The sequence below is a fragment of the Drosophila rhopaloa genome, unplaced genomic scaffold, assembly GCF_018152115.1.
Source record: "Drosophila rhopaloa isolate 14029-0021.01 unplaced genomic scaffold, ASM1815211v1 contig_2, whole genome shotgun sequence".
NCBI classification, from domain to species: domain Eukaryota; kingdom Metazoa; phylum Arthropoda; class Insecta; order Diptera; family Drosophilidae; genus Drosophila; species Drosophila rhopaloa.
In genome coordinates, this window is record NW_025335083.1 from 17,841,931 (window position 1) to 17,862,137 (window position 20,207).

The 20,207-nt window shown below is 38.8% G+C and overlaps 1 protein-coding gene across 1 annotated transcript; it reads right to left on the minus strand.

Annotated features, from left to right (window-relative positions):
• Positions 1-628: 628 nt before the first annotated feature.
• On the minus strand, positions 629-1,379 carry LOC108037302 (succinate dehydrogenase assembly factor 4, mitochondrial). The gene has a single exon (XM_017113846.2). The coding sequence runs from the start codon at positions 1,329-1,331 to the stop codon at positions 951-953; it is 381 nt and encodes a 126-aa protein (XP_016969335.1). The 5' UTR covers positions 1,332-1,379; the 3' UTR covers positions 629-950.
• Between the last annotated feature and the right edge of the window lie 18,828 nt (positions 1,380-20,207).

The following is a 20,207-nucleotide window of genomic DNA, read 5'->3' on the forward strand; positions in this document are numbered from 1 at the left end:
TGATTGATCTTTGATTTGGCGTTTTGCCGACGTCGGCATTTGATTAAAGGTGTAAATAGATGATGTACAAGAATTTGTGATGTGACTGACGGATTGTTGTTGAAAATTCCTTAACAACTTACTCATGTTAAGGAACTGTGATAAATTTTGTATTTTAAAAATGTTCAATAATCCATTAGTGAAACAAAATCTATAAAATCTCCCTGTTATCAATTAGCTACACGATTTACAGGCATTTCAGTAATTTCTATTTGTGTTCATTAACAAATCCAGTGCAAAGCCCACAAAAATGTCAACAGACAACAAGGCGAACCAAAACAGCTGCAAATCTTTTTTAAAAATTTCCAACAAATTTCCTAAACCACAAAAACGTTCTTCAGGGCCTTAACAGAGAAATTTATGGCATTTAAAAACCCCTTTATGTGTCTTCGTCAAACGCACTCAGGCTACAAAATTAGAAGCAGCTACCCAAGACGAACAGAAGTTTTTCTAATAAAAATCACGTAAACTGTCGCCTTAATTTCAAATGAATCGAAACGATTCGACTGAAGGCCCCAACACCACTCCAAATAATTTCAACTTAGGCACGATTCTCTGCCCCTGAACCATAAATAATGGAAGTAGAAGATTCGGTCGCAGCTCTCTCTATTCTGAGAACCCCTTTTTCGATGGGCGAAAGAAAGGGCTATCAATTTATTTTTGATGGCAGGCCATCCACAAATCCTCTCGAAAGAAACCACAAAGAAATCACACAATGAAATTTATGTAATGTCTTCGCAGAAGCAGCTCGGTGAATCTAGATTTCCCTCATCTTGATCTGGATTCCCGGGCTACTGTGGCACACACAGTTTTCCTCGGGAGTGTAACAAATTGTGAGTGCTTCTGTTGTTAACACGGTTAATAAATCAGAATTGTCCAAACAAAGGTGTCGAGGTGAAGATTTGATTCCTCTAGAAGTCCGTGACCCGTCCCTTTCTCTCCCAGTCGCCATAGCGCGTGGGTTCTGGACCCGCCTGTCCCCCGATTTCCCCCGTATGCGGATTGGTGTTGTTGGGCCAGGGCTCCAGAGGCTCCTTTTCGTGGGCCGGATGTGGTGCACACTCGGGCAGAGGTTCCAGCGGCGCCTCCGATCGCAACTTTTCCCGGAACTCCAGATAGCGTTTGCTTAGTTTTTCTTCTTGTCTTGGTATCACAACCCTTTGTCTATTAGCTGGTATTTCTTCGACATCTTCGGATTTTAAATTAATTTCGGTATTGTACAGGGAAGATATAGAATGTAGCCTCAGTTGGTGTCCACATTGGGGGATCAATGATCGACAAGCTCGAAGCATTTTGCGATTTCAACTTTGGTTCTAATTGTATGTAGATATTTAAATAGGTTTGTTAAACAATTTTTGACAACTGAATATGTCAGAAACTTTCGGTTACCTATCGGATTTCTAGATGCTTTGATTTGAACTTCAATTGAAATACCATTTGGTGGGTTGAACTCTGGAGGCCCACATATTGTAAATCAAGTATCAGGAATCAACAAGTATAATGAGTTGTACTGTTATTAATTAAAGACTAAAATAAAAAGACATTCTTGAACAATTCAACCTTTAAGAAATTTCATTAACACCCATAATATATATTTTGCATAAAAGTCCTGTGACTCCAGTTAACCACCATTCTCTATGATTGTGAATGAGCTCTTACTAAGAGCTGGTGCAATTTGAAAACCAGGAAAGGATTGCTTTCCCCAATTAGTTAATTTAATCATTAAGTCATGATCCGTCGCAAGATCTGCTCCCAAAGGGTTAAGGCCTGTCCCATTTCGAATGGAATTATATCCACTCTAGCCGACAATACCAACATGCTGTCCAAACACAGTTTGACATGACTCCGGCTGACAGGCCAGATCAAATGTCTGTCTCCGTTAGGGAGCCTCAAAGTCTCAGCTTGAAGCCGTAGCAAAACGCTGCCTGAGTGACAAGGCTGACGGAGTCTAATGACTTTCAAGCAGCTGCTGCTGTAGCGCTGCAACGGAGATAAACTTCCGGAAACGAGTAGCTGTCCAAGGCAGTTAGCCGCTCGGGCTGTCAAGTGAGTGGTGCACTTAAAAAAATTATGTAATATGTCAAGGAAAAGTCTTCACTTCAACCAAATTTGAATGTGAGCTTTGTGTTGTTGAGGACCTAAACTATTGATTTCAGGTTGATTTAGAAACATTTATTTTTTGACAGATTTTCGAATTTTTATAAGGGGTCCCATCAGATTTTTTACAAAAATTGGGCCAAAATGAAAATTTTGAGAGGTGAATGGCAATTGATTGGAAATTTTATAAAGAGTTCGAATACAACATTTAAACACTATTTCCCAGAGCTTTGACCAAAAAACCGTATCTCGAGTTTTTTTTTGAGGCCGTAATTAAAAATGTATTATTTGCAAGTTCTATTTATAGACCACTTTTGGAATTTTACATAAAAATCCGTAACTCATAAAAAGAAAGTATAACGTATTTTCATTTCCGTTTCCGACCCTATAAAGTGACTGGTTGATATAGCCATAACCGTCTGTGAGCTAAGTTTAAAGGTTAGACACTTGTACCTTTCGCAATAGTTAGCTTTCTTCCTTTTTATTTTATTTGTTGAGTGGGTTTCGAAAGCTGAGCGACACTAAATTAATCAAAGAGGCAAGACAACATGCTTAAGCCAGTGTTAAAAATGTAGTACCCATTTTATCCCATGAGTTTTTTTCCGAGTGTACGAACTAAGTTCTCCCCTCCGCTACCCTTCATTAACAATTAAAAGTGGGCAGGCAGCATCAGCATCTACATCTGGATCTGGATCTGCATCAGTCAGGCCGTCAGATTGGCGGGCTTGATCTGGGAGGCTTCATCTGGGATCAGAGAATGCTCCGATCGTGTCAAGCCCGACATGAGCTGAAATCGCGCCCCAGACACCTCTCGCTGCCGCGGTGCAACTTCAAAGCGTTTTAAATATGGCTTGTGCAGGAATCATCATCCACAGCAGCGTCAGCAGCAGCAGAAGCATTCTTCAGATCCCCCGATCTGTCGCCTGTCACTTGCATAACGTTCTCTGCAAATTTGTTCTGCAATCCAAACATCCCACTCGGAAATCCCGCCTGGGCCTCCTGGGCAAAGAAAACATTAAAAGTTGCCGGCTCGCGGCTGTCAGGAGATTTGCCTTGCACTCGCTTGCATCACCGCCGTTGGTTTGCTCTGGTTTGCCCAGAAACTTTCTCCACTTCCCAGTGAGGGATTCGCAGATTCTCGATTCGCTTAACTCAACCCCCCCCACCCGTGGTCTCCATCTGTCAGCTGGCACTGCGGGTTGTCCATGGTCGAATTGAAACCGCTGCCTCAACGTCGGCATGACAATAATCTCGCAAATCTGTTTAAATTAAGCGAGACAAATGTTTCTTTCTGCCGGGAATATGTGACCAAGACAACCGCCAGACAATCGGACCAGTTCTCGGGCTCACCCCTCCGCATCATCGGTCTCAGCTTATTTTGTCCTCGTCCTGATGCGGATTTATCTCGGTTGGTCTGCGGAAGTTTCGCTTTATTACACATTGTTGCTAACAAGTAACGAGTAATCAAGTTATGGCGGAAATAACTTCAATTCAATTTATAATTCCCTCTGTTGCACAAGAGAACATTGATAGGTTCCAGATATGATTTGCTGATGGAGTTAATTCTATTAATAAAGGATTTTTTAAGGGAATAAGGAATTTAAAATTTAGCGTTTTGGAATTTATTTACAAATCCGATTTTAAAGTGGCATCCTTCAAAATGATTGTGGTTTTATTCCCTAAAAATCTGCATTTTCAGATAGGAATGAATTTTTGGGTCGATTTGTGGTCATTTTAATGATGTTATCCCTATCCAAATTTTCGGAAAATGGCTTTGCAGAAAGGTGACCAAAAACCTGCACTTCTGAGCCCATAACTTTTCTTACAGAAATCCGATTTTAAAGTGGCATACTTCAAAATGATTGTGGTTTTATTCTCTAAAAATCTGCATTTTCAGATTGGTTTGTGATTTTGGGTCGATTTTTGGTCATTTTAATGATGTTACCCCTTTCCAAATTTTCGGAAAATGGCTTTGCAGAAAAGTGACCAAAAACCTGCACTTCTGAGCCCATAACTTTTCTTACAGAAATCCGATTTTAAAGTGGCATAGTTATAAATGTTTGTGGTTAAATTCTCTAAAAATGATAAACTTATCACAAGGTAATTTAACGTATTTTTATAAGCCAACTTCTTATAACAAAGCTTGTGCTCTTATTATTTTTTTCATCAAGTTTTTCATAAACTTAAATCGATTGACTCATTCATTTAAATTTCATATCTTGAAGCTACAATTGAACCTCATTCACTCTTGTTAAAATCAAATTTCCATAACTTAGCATACAAAAGCGAAACACATTTTTATATCGCAAACAAAGAAAACGAAACTCACAATAATTAAATCGTATAAAAAATACGCGCATTAAAATACAAGAGAGAGATATCGAGAAATGTTCGCTGTGTGCTGTCTTTGATCAGCCGTCAAGTGGCTTGATCGATTTCCACAATAACAAGAAAGGAAAGCTAACTTCGGGCGGAGCCGAAGTTGATATACCCTTGCAGAATACTCTGTAAATTATATTCTCCAAAATTATTCATATGATGCATTCTTAATACTCATAAAAAATCCGAACTTCCTAACTTTAACAACAACAAAGTTATGGCATTTCCAATCGTTCAGTTATATGGCAGCTATAGGATATAGTCGGCCGATCCTTATGAAATTTGGTAGGTCGGATTGATTGGCCAAAAATAAAATCCATAGAAAATCCCAACTTCCTAACTTTACAAACACCAAAGTTATGGCATTTCCGATCAATCAGTTATATGGCAGCTATATGATATAGTCGGCCGATCCTTATGAAATTTGGTAGGTCGGATTGATTGGCCAAAAATAAAATCCATAGAAAATCCCAATTTTCTAACTTTACAAACACCAAAGTTATGGCATTTCCGATCAATCAGTTATATGGCAGCTATAGGATATAGTCGGCCGATCCTTATGAAATTTGGTAGGTCGGATTGATTGGCCAAATATAAAACCCATAGAAAATCCCAACTTCCTAACTTTACAAACACGAAAGTTATGGCATTTCCGATCAATCAGTTATATGGCAGCTATAGGATATAGTCGGCCGATCCCGGCCGTTCCGACTTATATACTGCGTGCAAAGGAAAGAAGGGTGTGTGCAAAGTTTCAATCCGATAGCTTTAAAACTGAGAGACTAGTTTGCGTAGAAACAGACAGACGGACAGACGGACAGACGGACAGACGGACAGACGGACATGGCTATATCAACTCAGGAGGTGATCCTGATCAAGAATATATATACTTTATAGGGTCGGAGATGTCTCCTTCACTGCGTTGCACACTTTTGACCAAAATTATAATACCCTCTGCAAGGGTATAATAAAAATCCACCGACAACTTGTCTATAATCAAAATCCCTCTGGGAATGCTGTTGGCTGCCACTGCTACCGCTGCTGTTTTTGTGGTAGGCAAAGGCATCTATCAATCACAATGAAAAGTTTTCGTTTTCCCGCACCACTGACTGATCTGGCCTGCCAGATCTGGCTGCGCCCACCCATAAATTTGTTTGATCCTTCTTAGCCGGATTTTACGGAAGAATCGAACATTTTCACACAGTAATAAAAATCTCAAACATGTTTGTAAAGTTGTTAGTGCCGCTGTACGGCAGAAACTGCCTGCCTTTTTCGATTGTAGGCGGGAGCAGAACATATAAATTAACATTTTGACTGCCAACTGGCGCGGCAAATGATCAAAGACACACTGTGCCGTCATCGTTGCGTTGATGATCGTCATCATCGGGCAGCGGTGCTCGGTAGGAGCAGCAACAGCGCGAACATCATTCCACGTTTACGATCCATCAACACGAGCCATCAAATTGTATACAAACAAACGCAGCAAAGATCAAAAGCCACGTTACCTACACACAAAATCTCTGACTCTGCCTCATTTCGATTTTCCCTGCCGTCCAACTCTCGGCTTTTCCCTCAAATTTATTAAAAATCTGGTGGTTGTGGCCTCTCCACTTGGCTGCAACTGGAGAACGAGATCCTCCCCATTTTTTCTGCCCCGGTTGCATATTCATTTTGAACACACTCACCTAATTATGTGCCGAATACAATTCTCGTTTCTCATGTTAATGGGGGAAATACATTCTCTCTTTCAGTGCCTGGTATATCATCATAACGATATTAATAAAGACGCTGCTGGTTCAGCGGATGGTGATCAGATGTGTCGGTGGGCAATGGTAATGGTTCTCATGGCCAATAAACTAGCAATTAATGAAACCAGGCCATAATTTTCAATTATATATTCTCTTTAAAATTGCTGGGTAGTATTAGGATTTAAGATTTTCAATTTAAGCTATGAATATAAGACAGACATTTTTAAGATAATAAAGACTGTTAGAATAGTTCTGATTATCTAATAACTCAAATGCTAACTTTGTTTCTAAAATTAAAAATCAGACAGTTGCTTAAGCTTTTAACAAAAAATCATACAAAAAGTGAAATGAGAAATCAGAATGTGTAAATGGGCTTTAAGTGAAGTTGAGGAATTGTAATTTTATTTTAAGCCTGATTAAATCCAATAACTTTTTATCACATATTCGGTAAATTCAAAAATATGCATATATCTAAAATACTGAAATCAAACTGAAAAGTTCAGAAGTTAGATTGGACCCTCCCCGAAAAATGTGCATCATGAAAGGCGAAAACGAAAGGCGAATAGTGAGTGTCATAACACCATTAGCCATATCAAATGTCACCAAATCGTCAGAAAGCTGTAAATTTATATGTTGCCATTTCCGGGGCAGCGGAGATTTTTCAGATTTAATGCCAGTGAGCGGCATGTCAAATTCAATTTTACCCTTAAGAGCCGAGACAACGATGTCAGCCCAGCCAGACCGGCGAACACACCACCAGTTGGAATCAGTTGAAATGCCCTGGTCATGGCAGCCGGGGAGAGCGACCCCAATAAAGTGCAATTAGCCAGATTTATGATTATCCCCTGTTATGCACAAATAATTTTTAGGCAATTTCATATACGCTCAGCGACCGTAGCACGTACGTCCAAGTCCCCGGAACGAGAATTTATAACACCAAACGTAAACAACAAAGAAGACAAATCGCTTTATTCACGGCCGCCGCAAAAACCACCCCCTCCGACACACCCCTTTTGCCATTCGTTGGTAGAGGGGTTCATGGTGAGGGGTTCGGGGTCCGAGAATTATGGAGGATGTGGGTATGGTGTGTGTCAAGGATGGGGCGGGAGGATGTGGCATGCCCACGGCCTCTTGTCCTCAAGTCGAATAAAATCGAATTGGAATCTGCTCGAAATTCGATACCGCTGTGTGGCTTTTATAGCAATATGAAGACAGGAGGTTGGTCTGATTATCGGCTCGATGAAATACTCGGAACACCCCTGTCAGGTCAATCAGTTTAACGAAGGTGTCGATAGTTTGGGCCAGTATTTGCACTGGAAGCTACATTTTACCAATCAAAATAGTGTGGCATAGGCTTTGCTATATAATGAAAATATTTCAATACCCTTTCCGAACTATATTTTACTATTGAATTTAGTTTTTATCTTTTGTACCCTAGAAATAATTTTAAATATGTTAAATATTATTTAAAAAATTCAAAAGTAATGCAAATAAAAACCTCAAGGAAATAAAATATCTTATATTTTCCTTAGCAATCTTTAGATATTTAAGCCCCAAGTAAGTAGTTCAGACTACTGTTCGGTTATATAACTATATAAACACAACTCACTTCCCTTCCACAAAGGGCTGGTCAACCCCTCTTAACCCTTGAACACCTCGTCGGCCCACTCCAAAAATCATGCCTCTTTTTGGTCGTTTGGTTTCCGGGTGATGATAAGTACTTTGGCTCAGTTGTGTTTGTTTGTACATGATATTAATTTCGCGTAAAAGGGCCCAGAAGTTTTTGTCCGCCCAACGGAAAAAGGCACCCCGAGAGCTGTCAATGTCACTGGGGTGGATAGATGGATGGGCAGATGGATGGATATGGATGGATAGACGAGGGAATGGGTGGATGATGGCCGGGGGGAGTTGGAAACACCGCCAAAGGGGCAAAATGTTGGCGGGCGTGTGCTGTCAAATTTGACAAATGTTGACAAATGGCTGAAAAATAATATTTCTGAAGGAAAAAGGAACACACGCTCTCCAGCAGTATTAATATTATTTGCCTTCATTAGTGGGCATGTATCCCGAGGCGTCCACATCCGAATTGACAACCATTTGCACTTGTTGTGGGTTGAAGGTTTTCCTATTTTTTTTATATTTTCGCTTAGGACAAGCTTGTCGCTCATTGTTGTCCTGTCAAATCAATCATTGCTCGTTCGGGCAGGCTATATGCTTCAACACGGTTTTTGCACTCTTGGATTTCTGCATGTCTGTCCCCTTTTGTTATTGACATAAAGCCAGCCCATAATTTTTCATTGCCTTGCACACGCATGACATTAATTTTGTTGACAGTTTTCTTTTATTTCACTCGGGTTTTGTACTTATTCTTTTCCCTTCTGCCTGTCAGCACGCATTTACATGTGTCAGGCTAGGTTTTTTTTGGGTGGGGGGTTGGAAACGGTTTGTCCAGAGGCTTTTGTCCAGGTTACGTGTGCAGATTTTGCGGTCACGCAAAATTGTGCAATTTTTTAAGGGTTTTTGTTTGTCCTGTTTTTGACATTTTCCATTTTGAAAGGATAATTATTTGAATTCGTTTAGGATTATTTATACGTTTAATTAACTAGTTTATAGAACCAATATGTAAAATTTAAAATTTTGTGAACATTGTAGCTTCGATATATTGGGAGCTGGTCTGTAAATAACTATTTTACTAATTGATTGAATTTTAAAAGTGTTGCCAAAAGACTTAGATTTAGTTTATGGTTATAATAAGCACAATAGTTTTTAATTAGTTCCGTTTGTTAGAATTTTTTAAATTACTTAAGCAATTTTAGGGAACCAGAAAAATAAAACTACTTAACCAAATTATACCATTTTTTATTCTTATAAATTATAACCTCAACCAGCATATTGCAGTTGCTCCACATTAATTATGGCGCAGACGTGGGACATATTTATATCAAGATCGTTACAAGTTCGCTTGTTAAATTCAAAATCAACTCAAGTTCCATATCCCACATACAGACACCAGTCTAGAAGCCAGAGGTTTAGTAGCTCCAAAAAAATCTCACCGGAATGACGGCATCCGACAGGCGACATGCATAATTTACAAGATTAACGATTCGAAAATTGATTTCAATGCCACTAAAAATGTCGAATATAATCTCGAATACATAAAAAGTTTTAAGGTTTTATTGTGTGGAGCTGTTATTTATTGACAGGGTGTGTGTGGAAATGGGACACCATTTAAGTCATTTAAATTTTATAGTGAGATAATTTTACGGCCTTTCGACATCAGGTACTTAAGGGAATTCACGGGCAGTGTCTTATATGGTTTCACCTTAATGACTCCACGACAAGTTTTAGTGGCGACTCATTTGACTTTCCCTTTGTGCTTTTTTTTATTCTGCTAGTCTAATTTTTAACGACTCGTCTTCCGTAATTGTCGCATTCCGTCAGCTACCAGAATTGATTTGGGTTTCCAGCAGGCACTCAAGCTTTTGTTTCTTTTTTATGACATTTTTAGTGCAATTTTGTGGAAATAAAATGTATTCGTTATGACTTACCCCCAGAGACTAGAGAATAAAACCAGAAAGTAGTAGTATCTCCTCTTCCGTTTGTCTCTGCCCGATTCGCTTTGATTTCGTTGCTTTGAGTGCCTCTGCCTTCTGTGTGTGTCAAAGTTTATATTTTTATTTGTTTCGACAGTAAACTTGATGTGTTTATGACACATCTTGACAGTAAGTAGCTGCTGCTGCCGCTGTTGCCTGGCTACTGTCAGTCACTTGACCTTTTTTCATTCTTTTTTATTGAATTCGCCGTTGTACATCTCGGGCTAAGCGCCCACTTATGCCGTGATCTCCGGCGGATCGGATCGGGGGACAAAGGGGCCACCTGAATGGGCACAAAGATATAACTTGTTTCCCGCATGATTGATAGTTGGCTTGAAAGCGACTCAATTCGATTGCAGAGGGAAGGCTTCAATAGAAACAATGCGCACAAAGAAAGAAATAAATGGATGTTGATGCCGTATAATAGAGCACCGAGGTGTTTTCTATATAACTTTTTGATAGGTAAGCCTGCATTTGTCATTCCTTTTTTTTAGTAAATTTATTTCATTGAGATATTCCATAAATTAAATTATACGAACTATTTGAAAATGGCCTTAAGAACTATTCATATATTTTATTATTCGACTATCTGTATTGCAACACTTAAAATTGATATAGAATTTTTACACTATATACCCTAAACACACCTGTTATCAGTCCTTCGTCAAAATTCATTAATTAATTATTAATATGATAAAAGAAAACCAAATTTACAACAACATATAGCGACAGCTAAAGAAAAGAAGACGAAGTGAAAGAAAAAATTTAAAAAAAAAATGGGAGCCGCAAAATTGAAAAAACATCAAAAGTTGTCGAAACCAAAACAAAAACGACAGCAACGCTACCCAAACAAACATTATTATAGAACCAAAAAAGAGAGCATTTTCTAACAACAAAGTTTTAAATACCCTAAAATTCTTATTTGAAAACATTTTATGAAAACATTTTATTAAATGTATTTTAATCAATATGAACTGTTTCTTTAAGGCTCAATATATTTTCTTGAGAAGATGAGAAAAAGATTTGAATATAGGAATGTTCTTTTAAAAAATTCAAAAGGGGACTGACAAAATTACCATACCCTCAGCAAGAGTATCACGCAAAGAAACAAACCCGAAAGGAATGGAACCAACAGCATATTCAATAACGAGATATGTCAAAAAGCCATCATAAACAGATGACATTTCCCATATTGAGTGGCGAAAGTAAAATTTAATAATACTACGACATCGACGACGGGCAAGTCAAAGTTGTTGTTGGGGTGGCGTTATGCGGATCGTTAATAGGTGATGGTATGAATGGGGGGAGGTGTATATGGAGACTTCTGCAAGGCGGCAACACGTCAACAACGAAAATTGACACGCCGACATAAACACTCGCACATGTTGTCGTGGCCCCAGGTTCTGGAGGAGGCGCCCAGACCCGCCCCCTCCACCTGCCACGCCCCCATTGACTCCTGTGGCACCCCTGCCGTGTGGAATGTATAGCAAAAATGTCAATATGTTGTTCGGGCTTGTCAGGCCTGTCATGTCATGCAGCAGCACCGCCGAATCGTATCTCAGTTTCAGTTTCAGAGCACAGTGTTATCTGCTTATGATGGACAGGCAACAACAGTTTGCTGTCAGATTTATCTAGCTTCAAATCTATCTAGGGTGAAATACCATAGTGAACTTTATTATTATTTTGATTTATAAATTATAAAGCAAAAAGAAGAAACAAGATTTTGTTTTAAATTATTAATATTTACCAAAGAAAAATAATTGTTTATATATTTAAATATAATCGTTAGTACCTATAAGTGCACAGAAATGTTTTTCATTTATTTTGATATTTGCAGTTGACCAACTTAGTTATTTCCGTCCATTCGGCCATGTTGCACTGTAGTTGCTCCCCACACTTTAGCCGGCAAATGCCGCTTGCATGAATGTTTGTGGCACATAATTGAAAGCTAGCTAAATTAATTTCAATGCAAAAGGCGCCAACCTCGAACCGGTTCGTTCCTCTCACCCAGAGTGCCCCTCCCACCTTCGCCCCATCCGCCTTTTGCGGTGGCAACAACCGACTTTTCACACATGACTGGCTGCCTGGCTGACTGAATGACTTTGACTGGCAGCTCGTTAACCGAAGCTTCCACTTAGTTAACTGATAGTTAGCGTGGGCCAGCGCTAAACATTTGTTGTTCACATTTCTGTAATTTACATATATGTAGGAGTGACCCCAGGTCAGCGGGCCCACGACTCCACGCATATTTACGAATTGATGATGGGGAAAGAAAATAAATATAAACTATAATTTCGTTTTGGTTATGGGAAAGACTATAAACTTTTCCTTTTTGAAATACTTAACCCCATTATTATAGGTATTTGGAAAGTAGTATAAATTCTATGATTCTCTGTAATTACTTTAAACTCATTAATGAATACGAAATAATAAAACTTTGATCGTGAGAAAATAAATTATAAATATTTTATTGACATTTTTTTAATCAATAGCGTTTTTAATCCAATAAATAAATTCAAAAGTAATAAAATGAACAATAGTTTTCTTGGTGACATTAAATACGCAGCTCGAAATTTCAGCTGGCTAATTATTTGAATTTAATTGAGTGAACAATTGAACCGGAAGAATCCCCAGAGAATCAGAACTGAAAGTCTGTTTTCAAAATGCTTTCTCTCACATATCGATCTATTGATCTGAAATCACTGTTAATTGTCCCTATTCAAGTGAGCGGAAGTGTCGATCTATTGTAGGGATGCTCATTGTCTTTCCGTTTCAAGGAATTGAAAACGAGCCCTCCCCTCGAGCAAATCGGCTACCTAACTTAGGAACCACCCCATACCCTACTTCGTGGTCATTTAACGCTCTGTCATAATTCGTTTCCTGTTTATTCAACTACTTAAGAATGACAGAGACTTTTGTGTCAACTAATAAACCGAAAAACGAAAGACTCGTAGCAAACTGAAATAAAAACGAGTCAGCAAATTTACGACCATCCTCAAAACGTGACCCTGTCCCGGGGGGTTGACCAATGTCGAAAGTACCCCATACCCCATGCCACATACCCCATAAACCAAACCCCCGATTCCGAATGGAAAGTACACAAACGAGTATATCCTTATGTGTATCAGTGCCTTTAGTGCGGTACGTGTGAATAGCCTTAACGAGAGAATGTCTCCTGCCGTCGGTCGTAAAAAACAAAAGGTCCCTGTCCGCGTTTCATCTGCCATCAGGCTGCCTGGGATCGTAAAAACTAACCACCCATGGCTAAGCCCCAACGCTTTTGCTAAATGTTCGATAATTTTTGGTCGCAATTGCAGTTTTATGACATTTCATGGATCATATGTGACTTTGGCCATAAATTGTTGCAAGCTTTCTCCGCAGCAGTTATCTCTCTACCCATATTATGTCCTGGGGCCCGGCTCGTCCTGGTCGTAAACTCCCCGATAGACGCCAGCCAAGCCCAGCCAAGCCAGCTGTCGTCGACTGCTCTTAATAACTATTTCTATTACACTTGGCACTCGCAGCACGAAGAGGAGTGGGGGGATGGCAGCATTTTCTACTTATCTCCGTAATGTTAAAGGCGTCGATCCCAGGGGCTTAAGGATTCCAAGTGCCGCAGTATAAGGACAGTGACGCAGACATTAGGGGTATATTCTGAATATTTAAAATAAACTTACGGCAGCCTGAGTCTTTTATTTCGACTGTGTTAATATTAAATCAAGTTGTACAACTTATGCTTTATACCATCGTTATTCAATTGTGACACAGACCTTTAATTTGTTTTTCACATCTAAAAATATTTTATAAAATCATTTGTTTTGTTATTTTCTTTCATGATAAAATGTTATTTAGGGTAAAAAAATATAGTTTTGTTGAAATAAAAAAGACATACATGAACTTTAATATTTGCTTAAATTCTGAATAAACATTTTTATCTGTACATTTCCAATCAAAGATGTCAGAGAACAGATAAAGAGTTATTGGCACATACAGAGATCTTAACTGAATTCAAGTTTAAACTGGCGCTCATAATTCTCAACTAATTTAAAATAATTTATAACGGGCGTTTGTCACATAAATCAAGACGACTATAATCCTTTTGAACGGGGCGCTCGCACAAAAGGAGCTCGACTCCATGTCACTTGAGGATTTATATCTTCCTTTTTGTATCTCTCAGCTGAGCCAGCGTAACATCGAACAGAAGCCCTCAAACCCCAACTCGAACTCGGTGCCGAAGTTAAGCTGGAAGGCAGCATTGGGGCGGCCTCGTTTGATGTGCAAACATTATTAAAAAGCCAATAAAACATTTAAAAACAGCTTGAAATTTTTCATTGTTGAGTTGCCCCACTCGCCTTCGGTTTTTTTTTTTATTTTGCTTTTGGAAATTGAAAAAAAAAAGGGAATGAACCTCAAAGACTCGAAGACTTATTAATGCGACAAGAACGATGCCACGGCGCAGCATCGCCGACAATTTAATATCTTTTGAATCCCTTTGAGCTTATACCGAATGCAGAGGCTGCGTTGCCCGCCGAGAACGGTAGCACACGAAAATGTCAACAATCAGGGAACAATCACATTTGGCCTGCTGTCAATGTGACAGCTACCAATATTTATTTTAAATCACCAACTCTCAAGTTCATGCACTGAGAATAAATGTCTTTCAAAGGAATAATTTGTTTAAATCTTGAACAAAACCTAATACATATTCTTATGATTTGGCTATAATTTATAAGATTTTAAACATTAAGGTTAAAATTATTTTTTAGGGAAACCTTCTGGTTGATTCGTTTTTATATTTTATCGTCCAATAAATAAATTAAAAATTTAATTTTAGAATGTTTTAAAACTTGCTTAAAGTTCAAGTTTATGAACTTAGCTTTAAAGAGTTAATATTATTAACACAAGCTATTTTAATCGAACTCTAAAGGCCTTTTAGTTCTTTGAAAGGATGTGCTTAATTAATTTTGTTGCTCGCAGAAGTTATGTGAAATTTTCGTTCAGTGTTGCGGGGGGTTTACCTGATTGGTTGGTCGTCGAATCGGCGTTTATTTAGGCAGCTACTGTGTTTGTTTTTTGGCTTCCAATTTCGTTTGAATCCGCTGCTCAAGTCAGTCAGACAGTCAGTCAAAATGAAATACAAATATCTTTGACAGCTACTGTGTGTGGATCGTGACAAGGAATGAGGAGGGTGGAGGGGGGGGCTAAGGAAGAGCTCAGCCAAACCGACTTTGAAGTCCGCCTGACTTGAGTTGAGCTGAGTTGACTTGCCCATCATTCGATTCATTTCGTCTTCTTTACTTTTTGCTTTTGTCATGTCATGTCTCGGAACTCGGCTTGAATCTCAGCTTGGCTCAATTCAGCGCGCCTCAACTCCTGACTCAGCTCGCCTCATTTCCTTTTTGGTTATTTTAGACGATGTGTGACACACATTCCTGCTGCATAAAACGGCAATACTTCAAAGGATACTCTCCAACCGACTGTCTCTTTGGGCCAGGCGTGTGTCTGTGCGGCTTTGGTCAAACGAAACAAAGCCAAAATAAAAGGAGGCGGCCAAAAAGACAGGAGTCACCGAAGAAATGCTCCTATGCCAATTCACAATTTGAAACAATGCACTGGCCTTGAGGCGTTGTGTTGATGTTCTCGGAATCAAACGGTCTCCTAAAACAATATTTATTGTCTTTGGCCTAATGATCTTTCATAGTTTTTGCTCGTATTGCATTGACAAAATGAATTCAGGATAATTTACAATATCTGTGGGAAAGTTTGTTACGGATTTCGAAAAAAGACTAGTAAATAAATTTTTAAATATTAATTTGTTTTACTGCACATCAATTTGTACTCTATTTAATTTCGTCAATCCCTCAAAACGCACGTTACATTGTTTACCACATTAAAAAGCTATCCACACCCAAAAAATTAATACATACATTTGTTTATATATTGTATACACATATGTGAATATGTATAGATGGGCAATCAAATATCACTCAGATGCCATATGAATAATTCATTCAATTTAAAAGGTAAGTGGTGAGAGGGATACAACACTGAGAATGCAAATGCCCATAAAATTATACAATTACAAAATATTAAAACAAAATTATGGTTAATAATTTTCGACGCGTATAAAGCAAAAACAAAGTGAACTTTTATTTGTGTTTTGTATGCAAAATATAAACAAAGACCAAAACGAAAGTAACGAAATGAAACGCATGAGGAAAGGTAAATGGTGCCGACAAAGTGGTCGCTGTCTGATCATTTCATATATCAAAAAACCATAAAAAAGAAACGGGCTCGTATGAAAAAATATTTAAAGAGGTTCCAGACGGAGTGATACTCACTTCAACAATTATAATTTGAACAAATTTGGTTGGTATAATTGAAATCGTATTTAAAAAAGATGTTTCTACAATTCTATATCCAAACATAAAATAGAACCTTCTTTTAATTATGGCTAATCTTGTTTAGGGCTTAAAAATATTTAGTAATGTTTCCATTAGCACTAGATTTTATTTTGTTTCAGTAATAATAATACATGCAAACTCGACCAAAATCAAATACACCCTGGGATTAATGGGTATCTCATTTATTTCTATGCAGGCGGCAAGAGCTCGAATGAAACGAGACCCCCATAAAGAGTGCCAACGTTTTCATAGTGTTTTAAATAGTTTACGATTATTGCAGGGCATCCAAGCCAACCGGCCAACAAGAAACTAATGCCAATGGGTTGTGATTAGTAAACTGTCTGCTGCTTTGAACTCGCCCGACACTTTTCGGGTTATGTTTAGGGCCTCGAACTGAGGTTTTTCGATGCATTTTTAATTAGGGTCCACAAACAGAAGTCTAAAGTGTTGATAATCATGGAATTTATCACCTGTGAACCGAGCCTCGTTACCGACCAATCAATTAAAGGTACCCCATCTCTTTCTCAACCATAAAATGGAAACATGTTTGTTTTTTTTTTTTGGAAAGCTGAAACTTAAAGTCAGACTAAAAAATTGAATTCAACAGCCGCCATCTCATCATCATCATCGTAATCAACAATTTGCGATGAGCTGCCATTTCATGTCACGTCAATCACATCATTTCCACATCACAGGATTTTCTCGAGCCCAAAATTGGTGGTTGTTATGAAGTGTACATATTTCCAAGCTATCGCTAATTGGAGTCCCACTTGAATAGTCGAACGGTCTAATTGTGATTGAGCACGTGAATGAGAGCACTTTTGGGTGAGACCACATTTTTGAGGACACAAAATATAATATGAAAACTTTATGGGCATCAAACCACATTTAATAAAAAATATTGATTACCCAAATTATTTAAGTTCAATAGTTAAAAGAGTTGTTAGGTATTTTTAGCTCCATTTTGTTATGTACAATTAAAAATTTAATCCCATTTTAAGTTCTCTTAAAATTTACAAAAATAGTCTATAGTTTGTTAAACGAAATGAATTTGAAAATAACTCAATTCGTACCGCAATCCACTTAAACATCAATAGAATTTGGTTCAATTTGCAGAAAAAGAGAATTTGTCAAGTGTGCCGTGAATGTTTTCCTGTAACATGGTTTCCTTTTGGTAGATGAAAAAAAGAATCTTAAAATTAAATCCTTCCATCTTTTGGGGCAAAGAAAAATAAAAGTAAAACGCATTTTTGCTTTTAAGCAATTTCCGCACTCACACACTCTTAAGGACTCTCGAGAAGGGCTCAAAATGGGATTTTCTTTTCAAAAATTTTTTTCCAGTTGCCAACAACAAATGCAATCAAAAATCTGCAAGTGCCTGGCTGCAGCCCTTGAGTTAATGATATACACTCACTTCAAAAGGAGTGTGCGATGGGGAGTGGTGTGCGGTGTGTGTGTGGAAGGGGTTGCGGCATTATCTGGGCACTAAAAGGGGTTCTCCCTGTGCCCCTCACCCCGTTTTATTTGGTTTGAGGCAACATTGTGTCAAGTTTAAAAATTGCAAAGAAAGCAAAGCCATTGAGTAGAGCCCGAGCCCATTCAGAATCCGTTGAAGAACCCGATTTGGGTTGCGCACCCCTTGACGGATAATGCAAACACTCTGGCAAAACTCGCGCGTTCTTGATAAGGGTAAAAACGTATCCGGATAGCTCGGTTTTTGAATGACTGACAACCTTTCTTCTCCGTTGAATTGCAACTGTGAAAACAATTAAACTCTAGACATGAAAATATTTGCCCTCTCCATCTGCCCCATAGTGATGTAATAAATCCCTTAATGCCTCAGTTGACTGACTGAGCCGCTGGTCCGTATCCCCGAAGGCACTTCAAGTGTCAACCAATAGATACTTTGATGCCAGGCTGGCTAACAACAACCCTTGCGAAGGGCTTGATGATATCCTCACTTATCCGATAAAATCTGTTGGCAATTTAATTTGTATTAGAACGCTACGGGGAACTGAGATTTTGCGCTCCCGCTGGTCTAGGCGAAAAGTTCCCATGATCAGCATCAAAATGTCACTTCCGAGTTGATCTCTGAACTTCCTAGAAATCTTCTCCGCTCGTGTGTCTAAGAATTGGCCAAGATCAATAAATTAGAAAGAACCTTGGGACCCTCAAGCGTTTGTCAACAGCAAGGTAGTCGAACAACAGCGGGGTTCCGCAGAATCCCGAGACGAGGGACCACTTCAAAGGTCCGACTTCATCGGCAGGCTAAAAGAGAACCGAGTCCGAAGCCAGGTTCCCAATTCATTCATATACACACATTTCTGCACACGGATATTGGGTCAACAGAAATGTGCAAATATTTTCACTCGCACAAATTTCTTCATAATTTTTGCGGCACTTTTTTTCTGGATTTCTTTTTTGCGTCCTTTGCAGGACAAAGTGGCCAACAATGGATAATGACCACTGTGCGTGCCCAAAGGCATATTAATGGGATTTCTCCGGCTGTCGGCTTGTTCCAGTGAAATATAAACAAGTTAAATTTCTCATTGAGGTGCAAAGGTGTTCTTTTTTTCCGGCTTTGTCAAACAAACCAGTAGCGGTAGATATTTTTGATGTTTTTATTGCCAAGATGACTCTGTAAAATATCCGTCCTTTTAAATATTTTAATTATATATTAAAAATTGAATAAAATGAATTGACGATTAAACATGCTTCGAAATTGTAAGAACGAAAACTAAAGTTAATTACAACATTACTGCTTGTTATGGAAATATATTCTGAGATGATAAACACAAACTAACCAAATTAATTATGAAACTTTATATTAAAATATTTTTCAATTTCGGATGATATGCTTATAAAAACCAGCGTTAAATGTATAACTAGACAAAATAATTTCCGTGTTTTCCTATGCCCCGCGAAGAACTAAATGCAGACCGGGAAAATGGAGGACGTGGCAAGGAGCAGGAGTTGCAGCTAACAGACGTTTGACTGTCAGATGCTGTTGGCTCTCATTCGTTAATGTCAGTGGCAAGAGTTAATCTCGCGTGCATTTCAAAACAGCGCAGACAGACAGTGGCAGCGGGGGGAAGTGGGTTGGGCGAAGAAATAGGGCCAAAAGCTGGGAAGTCAAGGTAACAACTGCTCTTCGGACTGGACCGTAATCAAGGTTGGGTTTTTGCACTGCACTCCCTACGTACCTTTTCTTTCATTTCTGACACGAAACAGGATCAACAGGAGCAAACGCTGGAACGATTGGTAAGGATAAGCACTGCTCCAAAAAAATATTTTTAAATAACTAGTAGGTAAACAAATAAATATTATAAATACCATTTTAATCATTTATATTGTTTTATACTTTCAAGCCGTAACTTATAATTTGTGTGTCGATTTTTCTAACTCCCTAACTTCTTTGCACCTTGAGACAAAATATATATTGCAGTAACATTGAGAACAGTAAATAATATTTTTGATAAGAGATATTTAAAATCTCTTTTCAGTTCAGGAAATATATTGAATTACAAATACTATTTCGTTTCTCTCAGTGTGTTGGAGAATGAGTGACTGACTGACGTACTGGCAACTGGCAAGCTGCAGCTGGACCATCGGTTGATGGATGCCTGAAAAGCAATGAGCGGGGGGGAGTGGGATACCCAGAAAGAAAGAGACAGGGATATCCAGAAAGAAAGAGAGAGGAACAGCCGGAGGGAAAGAGATGGATGGAACGCCTGCAGAATGTATGAATGACATGGCAAGCATGTGCCCGCCCGGATGATGATTCGGAATCCCAGTTGGAATTGAGACTCGAAAATGGACCTGCTGCTCGTCCAGAATTTGCACTGGTAATCGTATAACGGTTGAGGGGGGCGCCCTGGGGGGATTGGGGCAGTACATCGCGTGATAAGTTGCCCAGCTACTCAGTGTGGCCAACTGAACTGCAACTG